This window comes from Arvicanthis niloticus, chromosome 4, assembly GCF_011762505.2.
Source record: "Arvicanthis niloticus isolate mArvNil1 chromosome 4, mArvNil1.pat.X, whole genome shotgun sequence".
Lineage (NCBI taxonomy): Eukaryota > Metazoa > Chordata > Mammalia > Rodentia > Muridae > Arvicanthis > Arvicanthis niloticus.
The window spans coordinates 29,482,435-29,507,279 of NC_047661.1; the positions used below are offsets into that span (position 1 = coordinate 29,482,435).

General features: G+C 33.9%; 1 protein-coding gene across 2 annotated transcripts in view; it reads left to right on the forward strand.

Annotated features, from left to right (window-relative positions):
* Pcdh10 (protocadherin 10) overlaps window positions 1-23,448 on the forward strand; it is a 58,087-nt gene extending 34,639 nt beyond the window's left edge. The window contains exon 5 of one of the 2 annotated variants that reach the window (XM_034500406.2): window positions 21,679-23,448. In XM_034500406.2, coding sequence (XP_034356297.1) covers window positions 21,679-21,749 — 71 coding nt within the window. In that variant the 3' untranslated portion in view covers window positions 21,750-23,448. Of the gene's footprint in view, window positions 1-6,346; window positions 11,186-21,678 lie in introns of those variants that run through there. The other variant, XM_034500408.2, reaches the window with a different exon arrangement.
* Window positions 23,449-24,845: the final 1,397 nt, after the last annotated feature.

Below are 24,845 nucleotides of genomic sequence, written 5' to 3' on the forward strand. Positions count from 1 at the left end.
CTATTGAATTCTTCTGTGCTCCATTTCCAGGGTCTCTATATTCTCAGTTCTGCTCTGAGCCTGCCCACATGCTATTAGCTTGCTCCATGCTAAATAGAGACCTAATCAAACAACATTAGAAGGACCAAAGCAATCAAGTACATCAAGTATCATTAATAAGCACACAGATACTAAGTCATGTGTGTTGAGAGGCTTTTTAGAATCACGATTGGTTATACTGTATTTAGTTTTGTATTTACTAATCCAATTATTTTCATGGCTTGACATTCCCAGATAGTACTTCAATTGTCAAGATTTAGCCTTGCTTGAGAAAGGAATTCATTGGTAATAGAGCAGACACATGAGTAAATTATGTCACCCACTTTAAAAAGGTTAAATACTCATTTATTTTGTATCTTATGTTACTAAATTTATGCTTGGTTTTCATAGAAACAAGCAATCATATGGATCTCGGAAAGTGTAAAGGAATGGCATGTAAAAATAATGTTTGACACATAAAGCTCTCTGTATCTGTAGTATCCTTGAAAACAGTGATAACCAAACTCTGAAACTGTTCATGCTTCCTGCTGTGAATAAGGATGCTAATTTAAGCCTTACAAAGAGATAACTAATTTTCGGATACTTTGAAAAAACCACTTGAAATATAAGTGTTAACTGGCAGTAAGTATTATCATGCTCATTTTAACAACCATTTATTTTTGAAGAAACATGAGTATATTCTTTTTAAAAATCTAGCTGTGTTAAATTACAAGCATTTGGCAAGCCAAATGAACTAATATCTAGAGGTTGTTGAAGGAAGGTGTACTAGGTAAATTGTCTTCAGAAGTTGCAATGGTTTATGTTTAAGTGTAAATGATGTTTTTAAGTAGCTCTGAACAAAACATTTCACATTTGAGCATATTATAGTATGTTAGAAAACCCATGTTGTTGTCACTAAGAGAAATATACATCTCTATCTTGTAAAATATATACTGAGCTATGGCCAGAATGAGTCAATCTCTAAATTTAACTTAAAAAAAACTAATGGAACAATTTTTTGGCTTTGCTTATTTTCTCAGAAATCCTACTACAGTATCCACCAAGTGCAGAGAAGAGCCCTACTCCAATTTCCCTTTTGCAAAATCTAGCTTGAAATGCTTATTTTTCATACATACCGGGTTGTTTTATTCTTTTTATAAATATTTTATTTTAACGTAATACTTTATTTCATAAAACATATTTTCATAGTATTTCTAGATGGGATGCTAATAAATGACTGTTGTGTGTTGTTAGAAACCTTGTTCAAATAAAATTGAAGGTATCATTAAAAGATGGCGAGGCAGTATCACTAGTTTTTGTCATAACACATTGTCAACTAATATGAGTGTGTTAATATTAGAGGTAGATGACATAGGTACAGTAAGTCACACAGATGGTATTTATACGTGAAATAAGTATATACTTGGTATTTCCTACTCGTGGGTATTTCATCTGTGGGAGATCTCTGGGATAAAGGGATCTGTCCTATGGCGGGGTTCTCAGTGCTTCATGTAAAACCATGTGACTGTAATGATTGGTGATGATACTATACTGATGAATAATGAAACAACTCTGTTCTTAAAGGTGTAATCTTTTCATAGTGATAGCATATAAAATACACACTAAGCAAAATGAGTTGTAAAGTTTCCAGGCAATAAATTTAGTAGTTCTTATAGGCTGTAGTTTTACTTGAATTTGAAGCTATCCTATTGATTATAAAATAAATTCCTTCACTGATCACATTTTGCTATGTGAGAAAATTGGGCCCATGTTCCCCTTTAATCCCTCTGTTTAAATTGTATATGGTACTTATGATGGCAGACCTGGGAGCACCTTGGTAGTAATGGCTGATTCTAGGCAGAATTCAAAAAAGAAAGAGAAACTACTATGATTTTTCTCTTCTTAGAAATGATCCTTTATATGCTTTCATTATTGTATACTTCTGCTTCATGAAACTGTATTTTACAGTTTTCTTATCTCTTAAAATCTCCATGGATTTATATTTTGGTTTAATAAGTATTAAATGGAAAGAATGCGCTGAGCATGATACAAATAAAAATAGTCACCTAAAGATGTACATTATTCTTACATTAATAGTCTAGAGTAGAGTAATATATTTGATAGCAATGCTGTCTTCAAACACATTCTTGTTTCCCATCTACTACATGATCATTTATTGCTTTCAGGGTATAATAAAGGTCACGAGACCTGATAAAAGGATAAGGCATACCTTGAAAAAATGATCAAGTTGACATTGCAACAATTTAAATGTAAACTCGATTTTATATTGCATCAAAGTGTTACTATTGGTCACATAAATAATACACTATATTCAGAAAAGGCTTTGTTTTTAACAAGAGACTTAAGCTTATGCAGTTTTCTCACGCACTCATTCATCCCCCCCCCCAACACACACAGCTGCATGACTATAAATCAATTTGTATTCTTCTATACAGTGATAGAGAGCAATGCACAGTATATAAAATACGAATGTGTGAGGATGGGAAGTTATCAGAGAAATGAAGAAGTTACCCTTCATTAGCATTTGAACACTGCTGAGCCTCATTTTCCAACAAAGGGTTAAACACAGGTTAAAAAATCCTTAGAAAAATTATAAAAGAGATTCCTTATTAGTAGTTCAAAAAATAAGACAAGGAGTTTAAAGGAACTGATTATTCAACTGGGCGAATCTCTAATGGAAACTTACGTTTAAACTGTCTGTAAGTTTAAACGTAAGTTTCCTTTAAGTTTATGATATGCTTTTACAGACAGAACAGAGGGCAGGTGTATGAGACTCCCACAGGGGGTAATGAGCTCAGAGTCTCACAGGCTAGATTTGCTTTAGTATGGATAGTGTCCTGACTGTGAGGCTCATTAAACATTTCAATGAGCTCTGAGTAGGTGACTGATCTCAGCTCCTAAAAAAATTTTCACTGCAGTGGGGTCTCAATCATTGGTGATATTTGAAGGTTGCTTTTTTTCCCCTCTGCAGAAACAGATTAGGCTGCCTAACAAGTATAATTTATTTTTGTAGTGTTCTTTGTTTTATACTGTAATAATGAATAAGACACCTTTGTGTTTCTAGTAATACAAGTGTTGAAATGTAACTAGTTGGCTTATCAATTATCACTTTAATGTATGTCATACTTAGTTATGTCACACAACTAACAGTACGGCACAATTACTCTGCCGGTTATGGTAATTTTACTATTATATAAAAGCATGCATGAGACAGTCATTCTTCTTAAGCCATTACTTAATCAGTTTAATAAACATGCTAATTAATCGAAATGTTTTAATATTCCCCATAATTTAAAATTTTGCTTTGCAAAGTATGAAAAGCAATAGGACTACAGAGCATAAAAAAACATAGACTGTTGCACAATTCATTAAAAGCAACTTGATAAATTTTAACTGTAGGTATTTGAATATTTCTTCTCAGAATACTTTTTCATTTCTACTTCAGATGTCAGGAGGAGTGTGAAAAATGAAATGTTTCTGTGACTCACCAAGAAAAATAAAAATGCATTTAAAAAACAGAGTGTAAAAGAAGCACAAACAGTTCCTTAATTCTTTTGATCACAACGGAAAAGAGAGCTTTTATCCAATGTCAGGCAACTGATTCAAGGCACACACTGAAGTACAGCGTTTAAAAATACATTTGAGAAATGAAAACCTAGAAGAGAAGTTCTCCACGCAGGCTTTGATCATGCTGTGTATGCACGGAAGGACGTCAGGGAGCTAAGAATGTCAGCATGTGTGCTGAATTCTTCCCACCCCGAATAATACCCACAAAAGAGTTATAATAATTTCAACACTGGTAGGGCCACTGTCATTAGCATTGACTATGGATTGCTATTGCTTTTCTTAAAATACTGTTTGTATAACACTTGTCTTAATCAATACATATTGCCCTTAAATTATGACTCACCTCTTAAAAAGTTAAACTCACCTCTTGAAAGTGTGGAAATAAAGCGGTGTGGCGACATCTTCAGGAACAGTTGAGAGAATTTCTTCCGTGTCCTCACCACTCTCATCGGTCCTTGAAGATTTGTATGTTTCAATCAATGAGTAGGCAAGAGGAGCTAAAATTAATAAAAAAAGGAAATATATAAACAACAGCTGAAGCTGAAGGGAGGTTCATGCAACTCAAAGAAGCCATTAAAACACTTCTATTGAGCTTAGTTTTTTATTTGTAGTTTTTAAAATTTTGCATGCTAGTCCCATAACTCTGAACAATATGAACAGGACATATATTTTGTAGCTTGAACATAATTTGCCTATTCTAGTGACTTTCTCACCAGTAGTATTTTAACCTAATAATAAAGGGTATTTTTATACTAGTTAAAACATTTTCCCATCAACTCATTTCTGTGCTAATGAAATAAGTACTTTTCTTCACAATGAATTAGGTTTTATGTTGAGAATAATAGTACCATCAAGTTACTGAGTTCCTTTTGTCTTTAAACTCCTGGACTAAAATTTCTTGAAGGAGAGAAGGAAGGAAGGAAGGAAGAAAGAAAGGAAGGAAGGAAGGAAGGAAGGAAGGAAGGAAGGAAGGAAGGGAAAAAGGAAGGAAGATAGACAACTGCAGTGGAAATCATCTTATTTTGAAAACCACGTAACAGTTTTAAAGCAGAATATGGGACAGGTGGGAAAGTAAATGATCTTGCCAGCATTCTTGATAATTCTCTCTGCATCACACACTATTATATCCAGTTCACACAGTGATTCTGGTCACTGTAGTGATTTGTTCAATTCATTTGGTAAATTGAATTTCTCTGGCTGTACAAAACTAACCTGCTAAACATTTTTCATTTCTGAGTTTTACTAACAAACCATATCGTAACCACTTAAGTTACCATGTACCTGACCACAAAACAGGAATTTAAATCAAGAATAACAAAATGGGATTTAAATTTATTAAAAGAACTGTTTCTATTTGCTTGGAGAAAAACATCTGTGACATTTTAACTACATACAATAGCCACTGTCTGGTCCAGTGATACATGTACTGCACTGTATCATAGGATGCAGGGAAGCACTTTATTTTAAAAAACTAAGTCATTTTTGGCAACTCCTATAATTGTTACTATGCAGTATGTACATATCCTCACATCGGATCTAATTTCTGTTCACAGGACTGTTTGATATTTACAGTTCCAGCGGGCACGTGTGCAGACTGTTGAAAAGTTTAAGACTGCTTCACTGATCAGAAACTGAGTTTTTGAGGAAGAATATGTATAAGAATCAGGGTAAAGGAGCTGAAAAGATAGAACCATGTACATGAAATTAGTAGAAATATCAGCATCAAACATCAACAATAAACCCATCAACATATTAAATTTTATTTAAAAGAAGTCTCACCAGACTAAAGTAATTCCATTATATCACCTATTGAAATCCTTAGTTTTTAATGAAATATATGTATTCTTGATTTGATTTTAATTGAATTATTTAATATTTGGTACATATTTATATCTAAGTATTTTCAGATTACAGGCTGAGTTAAGGGATATAATTCCTGCTCCTGTTTTTTAAAGGTAAAATATTATGAAAGCTATGTATAAAAGATAAAAAATATCTTTAACACTACTACTAAATAATTTATATAATGAAATCTAGTCACTATTTTTATGCACATATTTTATAGGACTGGAAATATGACATATTTCCCTCATTTTGGTATTAGAATTCTTCTGAGAAAAACTCATTTTTATTTCAGACAAAGCTGCTTAAAATGACATCCCATGAAAATATTTTAGATAATTGTATCAGTACAACTATTATATAATGTTAAAAATGAGATAAACTAAAACTACAGAATGTGAATCATCTTTGAATTTTTGAATACTATAAATATTTCCCTAGTTTGAAGTTAAAACAAGCATAATTTTAAAATTTATTAAAATAAACCTAGATATAAAATTATTTATAGTTTTTATAAAGACTCGTTCTAATGGTATAACATTTATATATTTATTTTTTCTAAACTTTGATTATATATTCACAAAGTTTGAAACAGTAGTTGTTCTATAGGTAATTTAAAAATTAACCTTTGTATAACTTGTTATCGCTATGTTAAATATGTAGTTCCCTTCCGAAATGAACTTCTAAAATGTAAAAAGTAAATGTCAGGATGCCGAAGAACTGAACCACAGTGACTACTAGAAACTGGGATGTTTCTGCCAGCTATATGACACAATGTGGGTCCAACCCAGGGTTTCCCTGACTTTCCTGTTGTATGATTTCATGTGCAGAAATGTGCAGTTCTAAACTCCAAACGTCAACCACTTTTTCTTAGAGTATTTTTCTTTCTTTTTCACAGCGCGGAAAAGGATATGCTAGTCAATTCTGCAGCTTACCCGAAGCAGTATGATTTGCACAGAGTCGACCAACAAAAGCATCAACTTTTCAACTTCATTATCTTGGCCATCCAGTTAGTTGTGTGTAGCTGAGTGTTAGATTTCCAGCGGAGTCATCGTGGCCACGTGTAGGACCTAATTGCTCTCAGCAGGCCTGAGAAATGAGTTGAAATGTGCAGACTGTAGAAACTCCATAGGCAACAGGCGTTGCCTCTCCGATCAGTGTGTGCCTGTTTACAGCACTATCTATCCTTCTCTCTCCAAATGTCACTGAGCCCTTTAGATGTTTATATTCACCATGAGAAGCCAGTCATCAAGATAAAAGAAATTTGTGCATTATAAATGCAATATCACTGTTTTAAACTTGACTGTTTTATATTATTTTTGTGTGACCAAGTGTTCCCCCAAACTATCCCAACTTTACAAGAGAGATGTGACTATGTTCTTTTCATCTGTGGGCTATTAAAAAAAATGTTGTATTCTAAAGACCCACAAAATATCAAAGACATTCTGTAGTTTATACACCGTGTTGCAAAGTGTTTACTGTACTATTTCAAAGCTTCTAAATAAATATAAAATATATATTATATTATATAATTTTCCTAAGATGTGATACAAATTAGTTGGTTTTTAAATGGATTCATACAGCCCTCACCATACAATAAAGCAGAAGGCAATTCAGGGTCCCTAAGATTAACTGAGAAACACTATCAATAGTTTGTCCTAATTTTCATACCTTGCTCAATCCTTTCTTCTTCTTTCTTTAAAAGAAAGTGAAGTTCTAAGCTGCAAAATTTTGTCAAGAACTCATTGTGAATTTTCAATGCCAAAGATGTAGCTGTTAATATTGTCAGGCGGAGCACAGAAGATGTAGTTTCAAAACATCAAGCAGTCTACATGATTCCGATTCTATTTCCACGGCTTCTGAATTTAGCATCACTTAAAGCTTTTATAAAGAAACTATAAATTCACCTGTATTTGTTGTTAGGAAAAAATCTGGGTGTCTGTACATTTTGTGGTGTAAAATATGTAACTGAAGATTACTATTTTAAGACGTTCTCCTCATATAATTCATAGCATTTTATTTTACATAGTTTTACATAGTTTTGTGACTTAAGTAAACATGAATAAAATCTATAACTCTATATGTGAATATATAGAGGTATATAAAATAATTATCTGAGCTGGTATGTATTAACAATAAAAATATTTAAAAAGTCTCTAAATTTAAAAAAACATTAAATAAATTTGGAGATAAAAACATGATACATTACTGTTACAATATTATATGTGAAATTTTTATAGCTTAAATGTAGTCAGTGTTTTATTGATAAGAATATTCTTCATTGGTCAGCCTTGAAAAATTAATTTTGTCAACAAGGTTAATTATTAAATTCAGAAAGATGTATTTTCCTTTAGTTCACATATTTTTTTTCTGCTGTTGTCTGTTGCTTGTTGAAACAGGGGAGGGACAAGCAAGAATCAGAGAATGTGTAAGAGATTCATTCAAGCAAATCATGGAAAATATTTAACTGCCCTCTAAAAAAGAATCCAGAATGATAACAAGATATTTGCCAAGCCCAAATTATAGGCTCATTTCAAAATGATAACCTTTATTTTCATCTGGTTATATTCTCACTATTAATTCAAGCTACAGAATGATAAAGAATAGACTAACATGTAACACTTAACGAATGAGCTCCATCTAATTCCATATGATTTAAAATGAACTTTTAATTAAGATTGATCATTAAAATACATACACGCAGTGATTAGCCCTTCCTATATTAGTCTAGATTTGTATTCAGTGTCATTCTTTTGATACTATCGAATTACATGATAATGTATCATAATGCCAATTAGCTTATAGCAACGTAATGTAAACATCATCCTGTCTCTAAGGGACCATTTGAAAAAGAAACCAGTTGATCATGTGTGATTCCAAAGCACATACACTCACTGGGTGCCATAGCAATCTTTTTCTCAAATGTATGGCATTCTACATAATAGATTATCTTAGTAAGAAGATGTTATATATAATTTAACTGGGAAAAAATTTGTTTGTTTGTTTTCTAATTGCTTTTAAATCAAGAAAATAGTTTTTATGTTCAATTACTCAGTATTAATTTAAACCATTTTTTTGCTCAATTTACAATACTTGGTTAACATCCACATTCATCTTTTATGCTTTCTTCACATACAATGGTTGTACTAATTCATTTGATTTAAAATGTTTTTTTAAAATCTTTTGTGTCATACGCAACCTACCTTATACATCCTTTTCTGACCGATAGTTTTATGCTAGTAATTTTTATACATAATAGCAACTCTCTAGCAGAGTTTGTATTATAGTTTTAAATTGTGTCATCACTCTACCAAAACATACATAATTTGACAACCAAATTATTACAACACACAATATTAAATGATAATATCTTTCATCAATTATTGCATGCAGGATAAATTAGAAGTTACACTGGAGATACGATTTCAGTAAATTGACTGAAATATTATGTTTCAATGACAAAGCCTATAACAAAGGAGAAGGGAAACAAGACAGCAATGAGATACTACAGGTAGCTTCATCAAGCACATCAAGGAGAGGCAGTGTAAGTTTCGCATTTAATCTGATCGCTTCAATATCCAGTCTGCTATTATTGTGTACATGGTCAAGGAAATGATAGGATTAGACAATGTTTCATCCATAATACACTTCCAATTTAAAAAGTGGAATTTACTCCTTATTTAGTCTCATTAGTATTAGAGCAGTAAAACTCAAAAAATTTTCCTGTGGAAAGAGTGTTGTACGTTTTTAATGGTATGTCAAATGACAATTTTTAGGAATATTTCATCCACATGTAAAGTTATAATTTTAATCTGTGAGCATAATTTTGTAAAATCATCTTAAGTCAAGTATATAAATATTGCATCATGAAATCAAAGGTATAACAAAGTCAATGATATAAATGTGTCACACTTTTTAGGAGACATGTATATTTAATTTCAGAAAAATATTAAATGCAATGCCTTTATCCAACCTTGTGACTTAGAAGTTATATAGAAGATATAAATATTTTCATTATTCATTCTCTTTTGTTTCTAGTTTGTGCTATAATTTGTCCTCAGATGCTTTGAAATGTTGAATTCCTTTTGCTTTTCCATGAAATGGAAGAAAAATATTCCCTGCAGTTCTTGACATATAGGCTGTCAGAAGTAGGCATTGGTATTACTGTAGAATCTTGCAAAGTTGTGTATGGAGTTCGGTTGATCAACCTGAGTGTGATGAGTGTTTGCCAAGATAAATAAGGTATTTATGGAATTGAACAATAATGACATTATTTTTGTCATTGTGTTTAATTTTTCCCCTTCATAACAATTTGTTGCATAAATACCCACAGAACTACAAAACTTTTAATATTGCTATACTCAGTGATTTTGCTGGAATCATATATTTTCTCATACTAGAATTTTTTTATGTGTTCTTAATCCTTCCTCAAGTCTAATTTTGTAGTGGTAAAGGCTTTGCATTAACATCCTTTTTATGTTCCTTTTTAAACAAGGAATACCAGAAAATTGCTAAATTCAGTATTTTTTACATCCTAAAGTAGTAAAGTTATTTTGTATATTGTTAGTACTTCAAGAAATATCCCCCTGAGAAGTTGGACAAAACCCTTATGCAGTAATCTGTGAAACTGTTCAGTAGAGAATATTTTCTGCAAACACTTGGCTTAGATTTTAGATCTTAGCATTCTGTCGGAATGCTGGTAGCTGTGTGCCGCCAGAGTATAGCAGGCAATAATATGACTTTGATTCTAATACTTTTAGTGTGCATGCATGTGTTTCTAATCACTGTTATTTTTTAAGTATTTGTAAAATTAGAAAAAAAATCATTTCTTGAAAACTCGTCAGATGCTTAGTTTGAAGTTTTTCTCCCCAGATGTTTTTTGCGAAGTGTGGAAATACTGCATTCTGGATGCAGAAAATATTACATTTTCACATGCAACTTAAAAAAATCTGGAAGATATAACTCTCACTTCCCAAACATCTGTATGTCCTTGAGCTGAATGTGAGCAGGGAGTTTCAGTTCTGTGGACATGTCTGGTACAATTATCTGTGAGTGAAAACAGGGTATTATAACACACGAGTTTCAGTCTTAATTGCAGTGTTGTTACTGTGAATGCTATAACCATACATAAGTAAAATGTGTGTAAATGTAATATATTATTTTATACTGCTGTATACATACAAAATAAATAAAACTAGGATACATATCACACCATCTTTCCATGCATGGATCTTCCACTGACGTCATGGGAGCTTTGAATAAAACCATCAGTGGCAAAATGTGACCCTATGTATAAAAATGACTGATGCTGACTTAGTAATTTCAGTAAATTTAGTGTTAATATCAGAGGTTGAAGGGACATCTGCTTAAAATTGTGTATCACTTGAAATAGCATATGGTAGACTTTGAAGAATTGTGTCATGTTTACAGATTGAGTGTAGGCATTCAATTCCATGTGAATCTCAGGATTACCCCAACAAATCTTTCAAGTCAACATTTTTCTAGTTAGTGCTGGATTATTTTAACTTAAATCTTTTAAAGTAATATCAAGGATTTACAAATGTTAACATATAAATTGTGCATAAAATGCGAGTGCCTTCAAGCAATAAGGTAAACACTTGATCTAAAATAAGAGAAAATCGTCACTTTCATAATCAAAGTTCATGGAAACGCAAGAAAAAACATATCTGTGTCATTTTTGGAGAAGAAACTGGAGAGGTGCATCTTATATAATGTCAAAATCATCTAAATTAGCTCTATAGAAACTTAGCTATCAAGGAGCCAAAGATAGAAACAATGTACTTCTTCTTCTCCTATGTGATTAGTATAACTACTTATCATTAGTTCAACCTGCACACACTCAACGTAAAAGTTTCATCTTATCAGACAGCAAGTTAAGGTCTAGGTTTTATTTTTCTTTGAACTTCTTTTCTATAGAAAAGATGAATTAGAATGATAATTGTCCATAAAATGTTGTCAGTAATAATTATGGATTGTCTAGGTTTCTTCTTACTTCTGTTGTCATTCTCTCTGATGACCATAGCAACAGTTTTTACATTAAATAAGATACATTATGGAGGTAAATTTTTTTATGTACACACCTAGTTTTTGGCCTTCACAGATGATAACAAAAATTAAAAGAAAATATATAATGATGGAACGATGAAAATTAAGTGATTGAAATAATTGGTGTCTGCTGACTTAGAATAAGTATTAGCCTGAAAATATATAAAGCAAATTAAATTACAGTAAGAAAATGAAACTGGAACATTATCAAAGAACATCATTCATATAGTAGACAATAGTTCGTTTTGAAAATTTTCAGATGTATGTGTGAAAAGGGGTACACTCTGAAATACCACTTTTACGATGAATCATTTCCCCAAATGTTTGCAATACATTGAACCATATGACATCTACTTCAAATTTAAACTATTTCATGCAGCAGAAAGTGAAGAAAGATATTTTCAAAAGTCGCTTCACTCTGATAGTAGCTCTGATCCCTGTGAAGTATGGATACATACTGTTTATAGTATGGATACATACTGTTTATAGTATGGATACTTTTTTTCTGAGAGTTGTGAGCTCCTTTATAGGAAATTCATAGCACAATGGTAAACTATAGGTCAGTTGTTATTATTATCATCAGTTTTATTATTATCATTTAAATCACTTTATCACCATCATTGATTTTAAACACTGTAGAGCACAATCTACAAATGGAAAACATCCCAGTCTACTGAAGGGTTGTAGTTAAGCAAGGATCATTTCAAAACCTGAAGGTGAGTCTACGTTTCTTTCAGTATCCATTCATCAGCTCTGTGTCTCCATTTGCTTGCAGAATGCAGAGCAGAAAATAAACTCATCACTACCAGATCTGGCTGATCTTCCTACAGCTTCCTCAGCAATTCTAACAGAATAATTCATTTCTATGATTGAAAAATGCAGAAATTTGAATGTAGCATAGCTACACCTTTGATGCCAATGGCCTTTCTGAACATTTGTTGGGAGTACTGTACATTTAATGGGATCTTTCTTGCACTTAATTATCATTTTTACATGTCTTCTATTCACTTTGAAAATTACTTGAGGCAGCCTTCAGTATGTGCTCAATGCAATTGGACTGTTCAATGGTTCTAATTGGAGGCCTCTGCCTTGTAAGAGTGTACTTCCTTGGTGTTGCCCTTTGATGTTTAAAACATTTCTAGAATTCTCTTATTCTTTTGAATTTAGTAAATTCCTTTATATTTCCCAATTAAACGAATGTGATCCATACTAATCAGTAATCAAATTGATGCTTCCAAAGGAACATTTCCATTTTAAACAGACTTATTAATTCATGTGGAAATTTAAGTGAGGCCATTGTGTGGATGATGATTACTATGTGATATTTTGTCCCTTTATTTTCCTTGGATAATTATTCTAAAATTCTTTACCCAGTCTCTGGACACAAAGGACCCTGTATTTACATAGCAGTCATGTTATGTGAATGAGAATCCTTATTCCTTTCTTTCCCTTCCCGTTTTGTAAGTAACTTTTCTATGTACCATGAGAGACAGGACAAAGACAGACAGAGGCATTCATGTGGGGTAAAACAGAAGCCAGAAAGTAAGCTTTATTCGAAAATACATTAAATTTATTTCTCTCTCTTTTAAAAAAAAGAAGATTAATTTTTATTTTATTTATACATATGCATGTGTGATTTGTGTGAAAGTATGCCATGTATTTTCTGCTTCCTGAGAAGACCAGAAGAGGGCTTTGGATTGCATGAAACTGAAGTTAAAGGAAGTGGTGCTTTTCTTTTTTATGTGGATGTTGGTAACCAAATTTAAATAGCACAAATTCTTAGCCGTTGAACCATCTTTCTAGCCCAGTGAAAGATTTCTATCTTTATATTTTAAAAATACAATTAATAATGTATTAAATAGCTAAATTTAAAATTCTACATCATTTTATTTTTCTTAAAAAAGTGGGTAACTGGTGATGTAGGAGGATTTTTAGCAAGCACAGAGTTAGTCTTTATAATCTCAAATTACAAAGGTATTCAATAGTTTTTCATTATCATTAAGCTGGCTTAGGGTTTTTGACACCATGAAATAACTCCAAGATTGATGATTTCTTTTGATATTTGAATAGTACTATTATTTATAAAAGTATTTAAAAGGACTATAGGAAGATAACAGACATTACAACATACCAAGTATCTTTGAATCAGAAAGGAGTGCTTGTGTTTGTGTGTGTCTGTGTATCAGAGAGAGAAAGAGAGAAAGAGAGAGAGAGAGAAATTGAAAGCGTAAAGTTAATAAAAATAGATATCAATTAAGTGATTTTAGTTCAAATCTAACAAAATCACATTTAAAGATATGGTATGTAAATCACACAAGTGTGTATACAGGGTTGGAAGTGTAGAGCAGTTGTAAAACACTTATCTAGCATGAGGGACACTTGTCGCCAAATTCCCAGCATCTCAGTGAAAAAGGTTACAAACATCACTCACTTCAAAGATGCCACACTGATGCTAAATTACCACGTACTTATAATTTTAACACAAAGATAACCAAATGACAGGAAGAGCAAACTATGTAGCTACATGAAACACTCTGTACTACTTGATCTAGTCAATTGGTTATGACAAAAACTGTGTTGTACACTCAAGTTTGCTTCTAAGATGGAAGTGTTTTTCCAGATATAAATAATGTAGTGGTGTCAACCAGGGACATTAGGAGATTTCTAAATTTTATCTGTCAGCACAGAGATTGAATAAAATATATAATCTGCTATTGGATGAAACAATTTTCATGCATTTGTGTGTAGTATACATTTTTGCTCTCATGCTATATACATTTATGTGTTAGAACATGTATAGAGACTAGACGTCAACCTAGGATATTTTCCTCAAACAAGACACCTAATTGAATGTCAAGCACCCCATCTGGTATGCTGGCAGGCCAATGACCTTCAAGGATCTATGTGTCTCCTTTTGGCTCCTCCTTCTAATGCTGCATTTAAGAGCTGATGTGTTGTGTTGGATTTATCATCTGAGCTGGGGATTCGAACTCAGGTCCTTATGCCTGTGTAGCATGCAATGTAACCAATGATCCACTTTCTTATCTCAAAGAATCAAGTTCCAGAAACTTTCCCCTAGAAAAGATTAGGTCTCATTATCACATGTAGTAATAATAATAGAAAGAAACACAGAAGATAACTAATCATGACTCAGTTTTTTTGTAAGAGAAAAACATTGGTCAATAATAAGGTTACTGTGACCTTGTAGCTAAAGTAACAATGTAACAAACTTTTTTTTTTATACCAAACTAATGAAAATAGAGAAAAAGGACAGCCTGTATAGACATATAAGAAGACCAGTAGATCCCAGTATCTTAATGGTAGATGGTCAGGCCTGATAATGGGCAGGATAGAATAAAAGATAAGATTTTGCTTTTCCTATGTAAATTGGGCTTCCTTTAATGAACACACTATGAAAGAAAAGAAAACGTGTCTATAGGAATATAATCTTGTTTGTAAAACTGATTTCCAGTTTTCTCTTTTTCATATAAACTTTACTGTGCTGGCTACTAAAAAATATCAGAAAGAAAAAATATATGAACAATTCAACATAATTTTATAGTTTTACCTGGAAGTAAATGAAAGCAGTTAGCCTACAGTCTTTTCTTTCTTTCTTTCTTTTTTCCTTTCTTTCTTTCTTTCTTTCTTTCTTTTTTCCTTTCTTTCTTTCTTTCTTTCTTTCTTTCTTTCTTTTTTTATAGTATTTGGTAGTTATTTAAATTTTCGGTTCAGTTAACATTTTTTCATGAGTTGAAGACCTATAGTCTCATAGCCAATCCTGGCTATTTACTTTGAGAGAAAAGATCTGAGTGGATGGTTTTCAGCTGACATTCATTCTAAAGCCAAGAAAAAAGCCAGGTTCAAAACTAAGTGTTTTAGTTAGGAGAGATGACAGAGGTTCTGGTTAGTCAACAAAATGATGGACTGAGTATTAGGTCTATCTTGTACCTCACTGGTACAATTAGGAATAATTATGCTCTAATTGCATTTTGAGAGAAAAGTTTTATTTTATTTAACAGGAAGGGTGAAGATAGGTGATGAGAGAAAGAAAGAGAGTGGGGGCATGGAGGCAGATGTTCATGTGTCTCCACCAGTCAAAGGTAGTTTATATATCTAGGTTGGGTATTGGGTTACACTTCTGATTGAACATTACCAAACTCATAAAGCCTTTGATTAACATTTTTAAAAAATGTATAAAAGCAAAAAGGAAAAGGGGGCATGGTATAGGGGTTTTCTAGGGAGGGGAAATGGGGAAAGGGGATGGCATCTGAAATGTAAATTTAAAAAAAAAAGAATGAGTTTTATATTGGGTCATTTACAGGACTATGGGTGAGGAGTTACTTGCAGGAGCAGAAATGGCCCCAAAACAGCTACATGATACTAAGGCCCATCTTAGAATGGGTGAGAGTTCATGAAAATTGAAAACCTGAAGTGCACTGTACACCCTGAAGACTACTAAAAATAATGTTGAAAAGTGTCCTTATCTATAGACTCGACTGTTCTTAAAAGCAATATGAAGTTCCATTGGTCTCTGTTTCTTCTAGTTTTCTCTGGATCTGGACTGAATGGGTCTCTGCTTGTTTACCTGAGAATGACACTCAGCAGGGCCTGCTACTTATGTACTCTTAGGGAAAGAGGAACCCTTTGGGTTTAGGGAAAATCCCTGAAGTTATTTTGAGTTGCTTACTACTTGAGTTTAAGAGGCTTTCTTGAAAGATAGAGGTTTTTTTTTTTTTTTTTTTTTTTTTTTTTTTTTTTTTTTTTTACCTTTTCTTACTAGCAGTTTTCAACTTTCCTAATGCTTTGACCCTTTAATTTAATTCTTCTTGGTGTGGTGATCCCCACTCATAAAATTACTTCATTGCTCCTTCATAGTTGCACTTTTGCTACCCTTATGAATTGCAAAGTAAAAATCTAGTGTGCACTCCTGTGGGGGTTGCAACTCACAAGTTTCAAACCACTGTCTTAGCCCATCCTGCTATTTTACTTTCTTGTAAATATGTTGTGTCTCAGTGAACTACTCTCTAAGATTGAAAGTTTTAATACTGACAATAACCTCTATGTAAGAGAGCTTAACAAAGCTCAATTGATAAATACACAAAGAAAAATAAGAAGATGTAGAAAAAATTCTCGAAATTGCCAACTATTCACACAGTTACTGAGGAAGTTTCACCCTCAGATTATATGACCAGATAACACATTTACCTAATGTTGGATAGACAGATGAGAAAGACAGAAAATTTCCACACATGAGCAGACACAAAACAGCACACTGAGCATCACTGAGGTTGCATCAAAGAACAGAAAATCAGATTAGCAAGACATTGTTGTTAATCCTATTTGTGAGCACGAAGAAACAGTTTTGCCCAGTCCTCTCTGATGGAAATGAAGAAAACAAACAAACCACCACCACCACCACCAACAACAACAACAACAACAAAAACAAAAACAACTTATTTGGCTAGGTTCTAACCATGAAGAATACTTAAATAATGGCACAGTACTGTTGACAGTCCCCTTGAACATGCCAGTTTGAGACGCTCTTGATTCTAATAACACAGTAAGATCTTTAAAATGTTGACATGAATTTATAATTTGAAGATAAGCTGAGATTTCTAGAAAACAACAATGCTGTACTAGGATGAAAGGTAGGCACATGACCAAGAGGAAGACCAGGTTGACACCCGGTCTCAAAAAACCATGCATTTGATAGATGTTCTCTGGCAGCGACAACAAAGAAAACTGAAAGACATGTGTGTCATTAGATTAGCCAGTAGAAACCACAGGGAATGGGGATTTATATAACTATAACTCTAACAGTATTTGCCTTTCACTCTGAAGCTTGAGTGGACATACACTGAGAAAATCATAATTTAATCCCATTTAAACTGACTGTCTAGAATCTAGAGGGACATGAAATTTTATTTGTGCTCTTTTCAAGAGCTCAACATTGTTGAGTCAAAGGAGATGGCTCAGTCTGTAAGTACCTGTGATACATTCCCAGCACTAAGACAGTAGACAGGGTGCACATCTCTAATCTCAATTCTGTGGAAGAAATTATAGAGCAATCCTTAGGGCTTACTGGCCAGCAAGTTTAATTAAATATAGAAGTAATAGTTTCAGTCAGAGATGTCTCAAAAAATAAGTTGGAGAGGATAGAAGATAATCCTTGTTGACTTCCAGTGCCTACATTCACACATGCGCACATAGACCTACCCACACCAGTTAGGCCCAAACACAATTTAACATTGACTATTTTGAAAAATAAAACAAATGCCATTGTCACTCTCAATAATACCTCAATACATACAGTGCTTGAAAAGTTTTCCCTATGGCACGGGTAGAGATATCAATCATCTTGTATTATTGAATTGTGGCCGAACCAATACCAAGCTTTTTACTGTAATCATATCCAAGCCCAGATGTTTGTTACAGGAATCAAATATAGCTTCCTGCTGCTTAACAGGACAAATAATGTGAGGTACATGAGACTGAGAAAAGGAAGACAACTTTATTTGAAAACATGGCTGAATGGACTGGGGATGTAGGTCAGTCAGAAGTGAATGATAGGTATGTGTAATGCCCAAAGTGAGGTCACCAGGATGTGCACATGTTCATCCCCTCTCACACAGACTCAATCACATTTTAGGAAAATTTAATTAACTAAAGGTGGCAAACAGTTGTTAACAGTCCATCTTGTCTGTAACATTACTTGAAAATGGTCTGTCCACACATGGGATTGGCATTTATAGACATGTAAAGCTAGACTATGAGTGGCTTTGGGTTTGAACTTCTGCTTCCTGTCCTAGTTTGATTTCTGTGGTGCTTCCAGCTCACAGTATATCACTGAGAGAAGTTAGGTCAAGAACTCAAAGCAGAAGTAGAAGGCAAAAGCATGGAGGAATGCTGCTTGCTGGCTTATACACGCATCTTGGCTAGCTTAACCCAGAAATGCATCCTTAGGATTGGTGCCTCCAACAATGGGCTTTGCCATTTTATATCATTATCAAGACAGTCCTCACAGACACACCCATGGTCGAGTCTGAGATGGGCAATACCTCAACTGAGATTCTCTTCTCATGTAACTCTTAGCTGTATTGACAGTTAATGGTCACTAGGATAAAACTTTTGGAATTCAGAAGAACCATTTGAGTTAGATAGCATAAAGACAGAGCCACTAAGCTGGCCTGAAAAAGCAGTCATCCAGCTTTCTGAGAACTAGCTCTACCTGTCACGATTCATTCTCCATTCTTAGATTGTTTGAGAAGAATCAACATGTTGTTTTCCAAGATATAAGATTTTGATAAATCATGGCTTCTGAAGGTCCTTTAACATCTTTGTAAATGTATGGAATGGTCTCTTTATTATCAATTTATAAAAGCTCATAATATTATTTGAGGTATATCTAATTTAATTTGTGCTAAAGGCACTTGGTAAATTCTTTGAACCATCAAATGAACTTTTTCAGGATTTTAAATTTTTTCTTCAAAAATTATTTAATCATTTTTGCTTACTTTCCTTCATCACAGATACCTTATTATTTAAGGTACTTTTTCTACTAATTGCTGGGGTTTTTTTGTTTTTGTTTTGTTTTTAAAAAAATCTAGTTTCAAAGTCTGCTTTCTAAGATAACATTGGATCTGTTTATTAAGTGTTTATCTTCTAATCTTTTAAGATTTCTGTCTTCTAAGATCTTTGTCAGCCAACCTTCCATTGTATTTAAAAATTTATTGTTACATTTATAATAATAATTCTAAGAAATATTTCTTTTATATTCCCTATGATACTCGCTTCAACCCTTTTTCTCACATTTAATATTTTTCCCATTCACAAGAATGTCTGAGATGAGAGACATCTCAATAGTGTCTGTTTCTTGGAATTAATGTAAAAAGGTTACATAGATGGAGGTAACACAATGGTACAAATTTTTCTGGCTCAAATAAGATTTTTGGACACAATTTCAATAAGAAAGGATACAATGTATCATTCTTGTTAAAATAATATTTGAACTCAATGTATGGATGAGAGTCATCTCAATGAGTAGTTCTATTTCTTAGAATTATTGTAAAAAATGTTATAGAAATGAAGACAACACAATGGTACAGAATTTCCTGGTACATATAAGATTTAAAATATAATTCCAACCAGAAAGTTAGAAATGTATCACTTGACTATCATTACAATAAAATTTGAATGATAAACTGATGGTTAAAAGTGATATTGGGTATATAGGCATTTAGAGTCATTTAGACAAATTATTTAATTAGAGAATCTATGTTACTGTGTTTAGGTATATTTTTCTTAAGTAAGTTAGATATTCCAGAGAAATATTTTTCAGATCTTCTGCCTACAGGTATAACCCTGGGTACTTGGCTCTTAAAGTTAATCAGGAAATGAAATCTGGGAGACTAAAGTCCAAGGTTTTTCTAGTACAATGATCAGACATTAAACTCTGCCTTCTATCTTCCAATCTAAACATGGTCTGTGTTAACCTCCAAGAGAATAAACCTCTGTTTTAGCTAGAGTGCACACTGGATCACCTACCTGTGTAGGTAGATGGGAGCATCTGTTCATCTAATGACTTCTTGATGGCATTTTAAAATCCTGCTTGTGGTTTTGGTTGCATTCTCATTCCTCAGTTAATTTGCTGGATCGGTTTTTGAGCCTTTGGAATTTTCTGTGGCATTAATTTTAGATTTTCCTCCTACTCTTGTTGTCACTGAGAATTAAATGTTGTCAATATTAGTAAGTCAGGCACACCCAATGATGCTTAAACATTCCCCAAATGTAAGAAATTCTTTCTCACACCTCTTTTATTGTTCCTAGTGGGTTGACTTTTTTCCACTAAAAACCTTTACAAGGAAGAAAGATTAGTGCAAAAATTGTCCTCTTCTGTTTCTTTAATGAGAAGCTCGAAAATGAAGTTTCTATGTAGTGAGCAAACCTGTGTGATATTCATGGAAGAGCATCAGGATATAATCATAGCTTTAAGATGACTACAGAGCTTTAATGTCATACATGTATAGCTCCTATTAATATAATTTGATTATTGCTATGACTTTATGATTCATTTGGAATAGAATCATATTTTGAATTAATATCAGAAATGTAAAAGTAAACAAAGTATTCTTTTTTCATAATATATCGACCACTAAATCACACCAGATACCATCCATTTACTTAAATGTCACTTTTAGAATAATTTATTTTTTTCCTGTTTTTTTTTCTCAAAAACTTTAACCTTATTAGATGTAGATTGGGCTCGTGGACATCCAATATATGCGATGTACATTGTTGTTTGTGATATCTAGCACCAGTGATTATTTAGAGAATTCTTTTTAAGGTTATATTTCCATATGAAGATTCAGTCTTTAAAAAAATAGCATAAAATAGCATAATTTTCTGTTATTACATTGGTTTATTTGCCATTTTGTTCTAATTTGATTAGGGCACGAATTAGTGTCTAAATAGTAACAGGAAACTAGAGAGCTTCAGCACTGGAGGTCAATTTAATTACACTGTGCATGACAGAAACTAGGCCATGTGGGTATTGCCTTTGCCACCAGCAATTGACACCTGCGTGTTAATGAGCTGGTAATTAAGAATTGGCACATGCAGACACAGTTTACTGTTTGGGACTAGGATAACCATATGCTGCTCAAGTTTTCTGCTAAGTACTTTGTGAGGTTTAGAATCACACAATTATATTTGTGAGGTTTCTTAAATGCTAATTCTTCCTTCAAAGGATAATTTAAAAAAAAAATCATATCGCCTTTTCACTTTTAAGTGTAAAAATCTTTCTGAATTCAAAAACTTTAATTTGAAAAGTAATATGTTTGGAAAATATAGCTGAAGAATTTGTTTAAAAATTATCTGTTTCTCCAGTTTAAAAATCTTCAGAGGACTCCTATCTTAAAAGGTCATTTGCATTTTTGAAAAGGCTAAAAATGACTTTGCATGAATATACATTTGAAGGGAGACAGCCTCTGTCATTCAAAGCTTTCTCTTGAATGGAGGTGGAATATAACAAACCACGTCTGAGAAGTCCCAGTGGGAGGGAGGTTGCAGGGGACATTCCTGTAAAGTCAGGGTAGACCAGCATCTAAAGTTTCCTTTCTGAGAAGCCCCTTGTATACTCTTTCCTTGTTTCTGTGCTGTTTGCAGAAATGCTGTGGATGCAGCTGCGTGGAGAGGCTCATTTGACGAAAGATGGAGGCAAGCAAACAACCACATGACTGAGCTCGGAAGCCGATTCTCAACTTGAGCTTTCAGAAGAGACTGCGCCCCAACCAACAAGCGTGTGACTGCAAATCTGAGAGACTTCAGCACGAACTGAGCTGCACTAATTCCAAACCAAACAAACTGTGAGATAAACATGGAAGGATTATGCTGCTCTCTTCTTGGGAGTCTTGTTTAGCAACAATAGATAGCTAATACAATAGATAACTGAGAAACTCATTGTCTGCTACCGGTAATATGAGCATTGACTTCTTTCGTGTGATGTGGCTATTTTTTAAAACAACGTATATAATGTGCACCTGCTGTTTCTTTGCTTTGCTCTTCAACTGTCACTGCTATTTCACTCATCACTTCACACACACACACACACACACACACACACACACACACTCCCCTCCATTTTCTGGATTAATATATTGGCCTAAAAAATAAAATGTTCTCATCCAATGAAATATGCATTAACTCTGGTGACTTTCAGTTGTGGGAATTACTTCTCATTTTCTTCTTTGAACGCGTTTGGTTTTCTATAAAAACCTCTGTAGGACATATAGCCTTTTATATGCAGATTGGTATAATTACACTTTGAAATATCTTTGAATTCCCTGTAGCTTAAACTGAGAACATGAAAGGCTAAATGCTATATTGAACTGAAGGATATAAAGGTGCGTGTACATCAACCCAAAATGAGATATAGAAAACAACAGCTCTACGCAGCACTGGCCGTTTCTGACAGATTGTTGAAGAATCTTTAACTGCAGAGACTGTCTTTCCTAGCAGTCTACCTGGGAATGGCTTCATCTGTTCAGATTTGTTGTTCTTTTAGTACCAAAGTGTGAATGCCTGTGATATGAAACAAGAGACCTAGTGTAACAAGAGCTTTACCTCTTTCCAGAACAATCCATCATAAAACGCAGTGTTATAAGGAAGAAATTATCTACCCAAACTGGCATGCCAGAGGTGATGGACATCACATTTCATGAAGTCAACGGAAAGTTCACACGGCAACAGTGAACCTTTCCAGATCTCAAGAACAAACAAAGGGTTCTCTTCCACTTGGGAGGATGTTCCCAGGGCCAGTATAGACATATTCAGAGTATTTAAAAGTAGATGGCTGTAGAGATGACTTAGCGATTTAGAACACTTACAGCTATTACAGGGGACTGGAATTCAGTTCCCAGTGGACAAATGAAGGGTTACAACTATTCATAGTTCAAAGTTCAAGAGATCATACACCGTTTCTGGCGTCCCTAATCATCAGGTACTCAGTGCACATATGTGGCAGAAATTTCACTGTCCAATCTATTTACAGCAGGAGGCCTGTGATTGGGCAGGGAAAAGTGAGGTGGAGCTAAGGGTGCCAAAGAGTGAGACTCTGAGAGAAATACTGAGGACAGCAAGGAAGCTGACCTGGCCCCGGATGGTTTTAAGTAAATAGGTGGATATGAAATGTAAAAGTTAGGGTAATTAAGATGACCTTCTAAATTGTGTGGCATCTTGTGTATTGAGATTTTATTGATATAGATAGCTGATAGATAGATAGATAGATAGATAGATAGATAGATAGATAGATAGATAGATAGATAGAAATCCATTGGTTAACTACAAGCATTAGAGTTTTGTTTTACTGGGTTACTGGAAAGTGGGACCACTGACAACCAGGGGATTATGGCGATAAAGGAACAAGGAGCTCCAGGGACAAGCAAACAAGAGCTGGAAGAACAGCCACTGGTTTCTAGGGGGGGGGGGGAGGGGGGGACAAGCTAGAGAGAGTAGCCAGAGTAACCAGCTCAGGAGCTCTGGCCCGCTGGAGAGCTTGCGGAGACAACATGGGCTTAGTGTGGGAACTTGATGATCGAGCAGGAAACCTGTTGGACGTCTTTTCTAATACCTCCTGCTACACACATACATATATGCAGGCAGAGCACATATACACATAAATTTAAATAAATGCAGTTTTTAAGAAGAATATTTAAAGTACCTTCATTCTTTATTACCAACAATCGCAACAGAAGCTAGTGTGTCTGTTTAAAGTCAAAACTTGCCATCAACATTTAACTTTAAGAACAGATTCCTTGCAGCTAACTTTACTTGAAGAGAGTGTGCTGTTAACTTTTCCTATTCTGTAATTATCTTAACTGCTTTCAGTTAAATGGATCTCATAATTAGTCTTTTCAAACTAGCTGTACATAATTTTTTTTCATTTTTTAATGTAAAAGGCATGCCTTCTCATAAATTCATATTTTATGTAAATTAGGGGAAATCACCCCCCCCCAATTTAAGTTTAAGGCAAAATGCCCTAAATTCTGGTGTTCTCCAGAACGTAACTAATATTAATTAGTTACAATTGAAATAAAAAGAATAAGAATACTCAGAAACCAATGCCAATTCATAGATAACTGTGGAGGCAATGAATTGTGATGGTCATGCTTGCAATCGAGGGTAGGGAGTTTCCCAATTTTGACATTTTACAAAACCTGACCCTTATTAATCTTCAAAATGCGCATGGTGAGAAATGATAATTCAAGCTGTGTATTTGAAGAAAACATAATTGTCAATTTGCTTTGAAGTTGTCATTTTAAAAACACAACATTCTTTTTTCTTTTCCTTTTTATTAATCATTCCATTCATTTACATCTCAAATTGTATCCCACTTCCCAATTACTCCTCTGCAAACCCCCATCCCACATCTGCCCTCTCCTCCCTCCCTTTTGCCTCTATAATGTTGCTCATCTATCTACCCATCCACCCTCCCTCCCCACCCCCACCCCCACTGCTACAGCGGGGGTATCAAACCTCTACAGGACCAATGGCCTCACCTCCCATTGATGTTAGACAAGGCCATCCTCTGGAGACATGGATCCCTTGCTATACACTCCTTGGTTGGTGGTCTAGTCCTAGGGAACACTGAGTGGTCCAGTCAGCCAATGTTGTTCTTCCTTGGGCTTGCAATCCTGCTCTGCTCCCCCCGTCCTTCCAACGGAGGTCCCTGAGCTCAGTCTGATGGTTGGTTCCAAGCATTCACATCTCATTCTTTTTTTTTTAAAGATGTATTTATTTATTTATTTATGGATATGAGCACACTGTTGCTAACA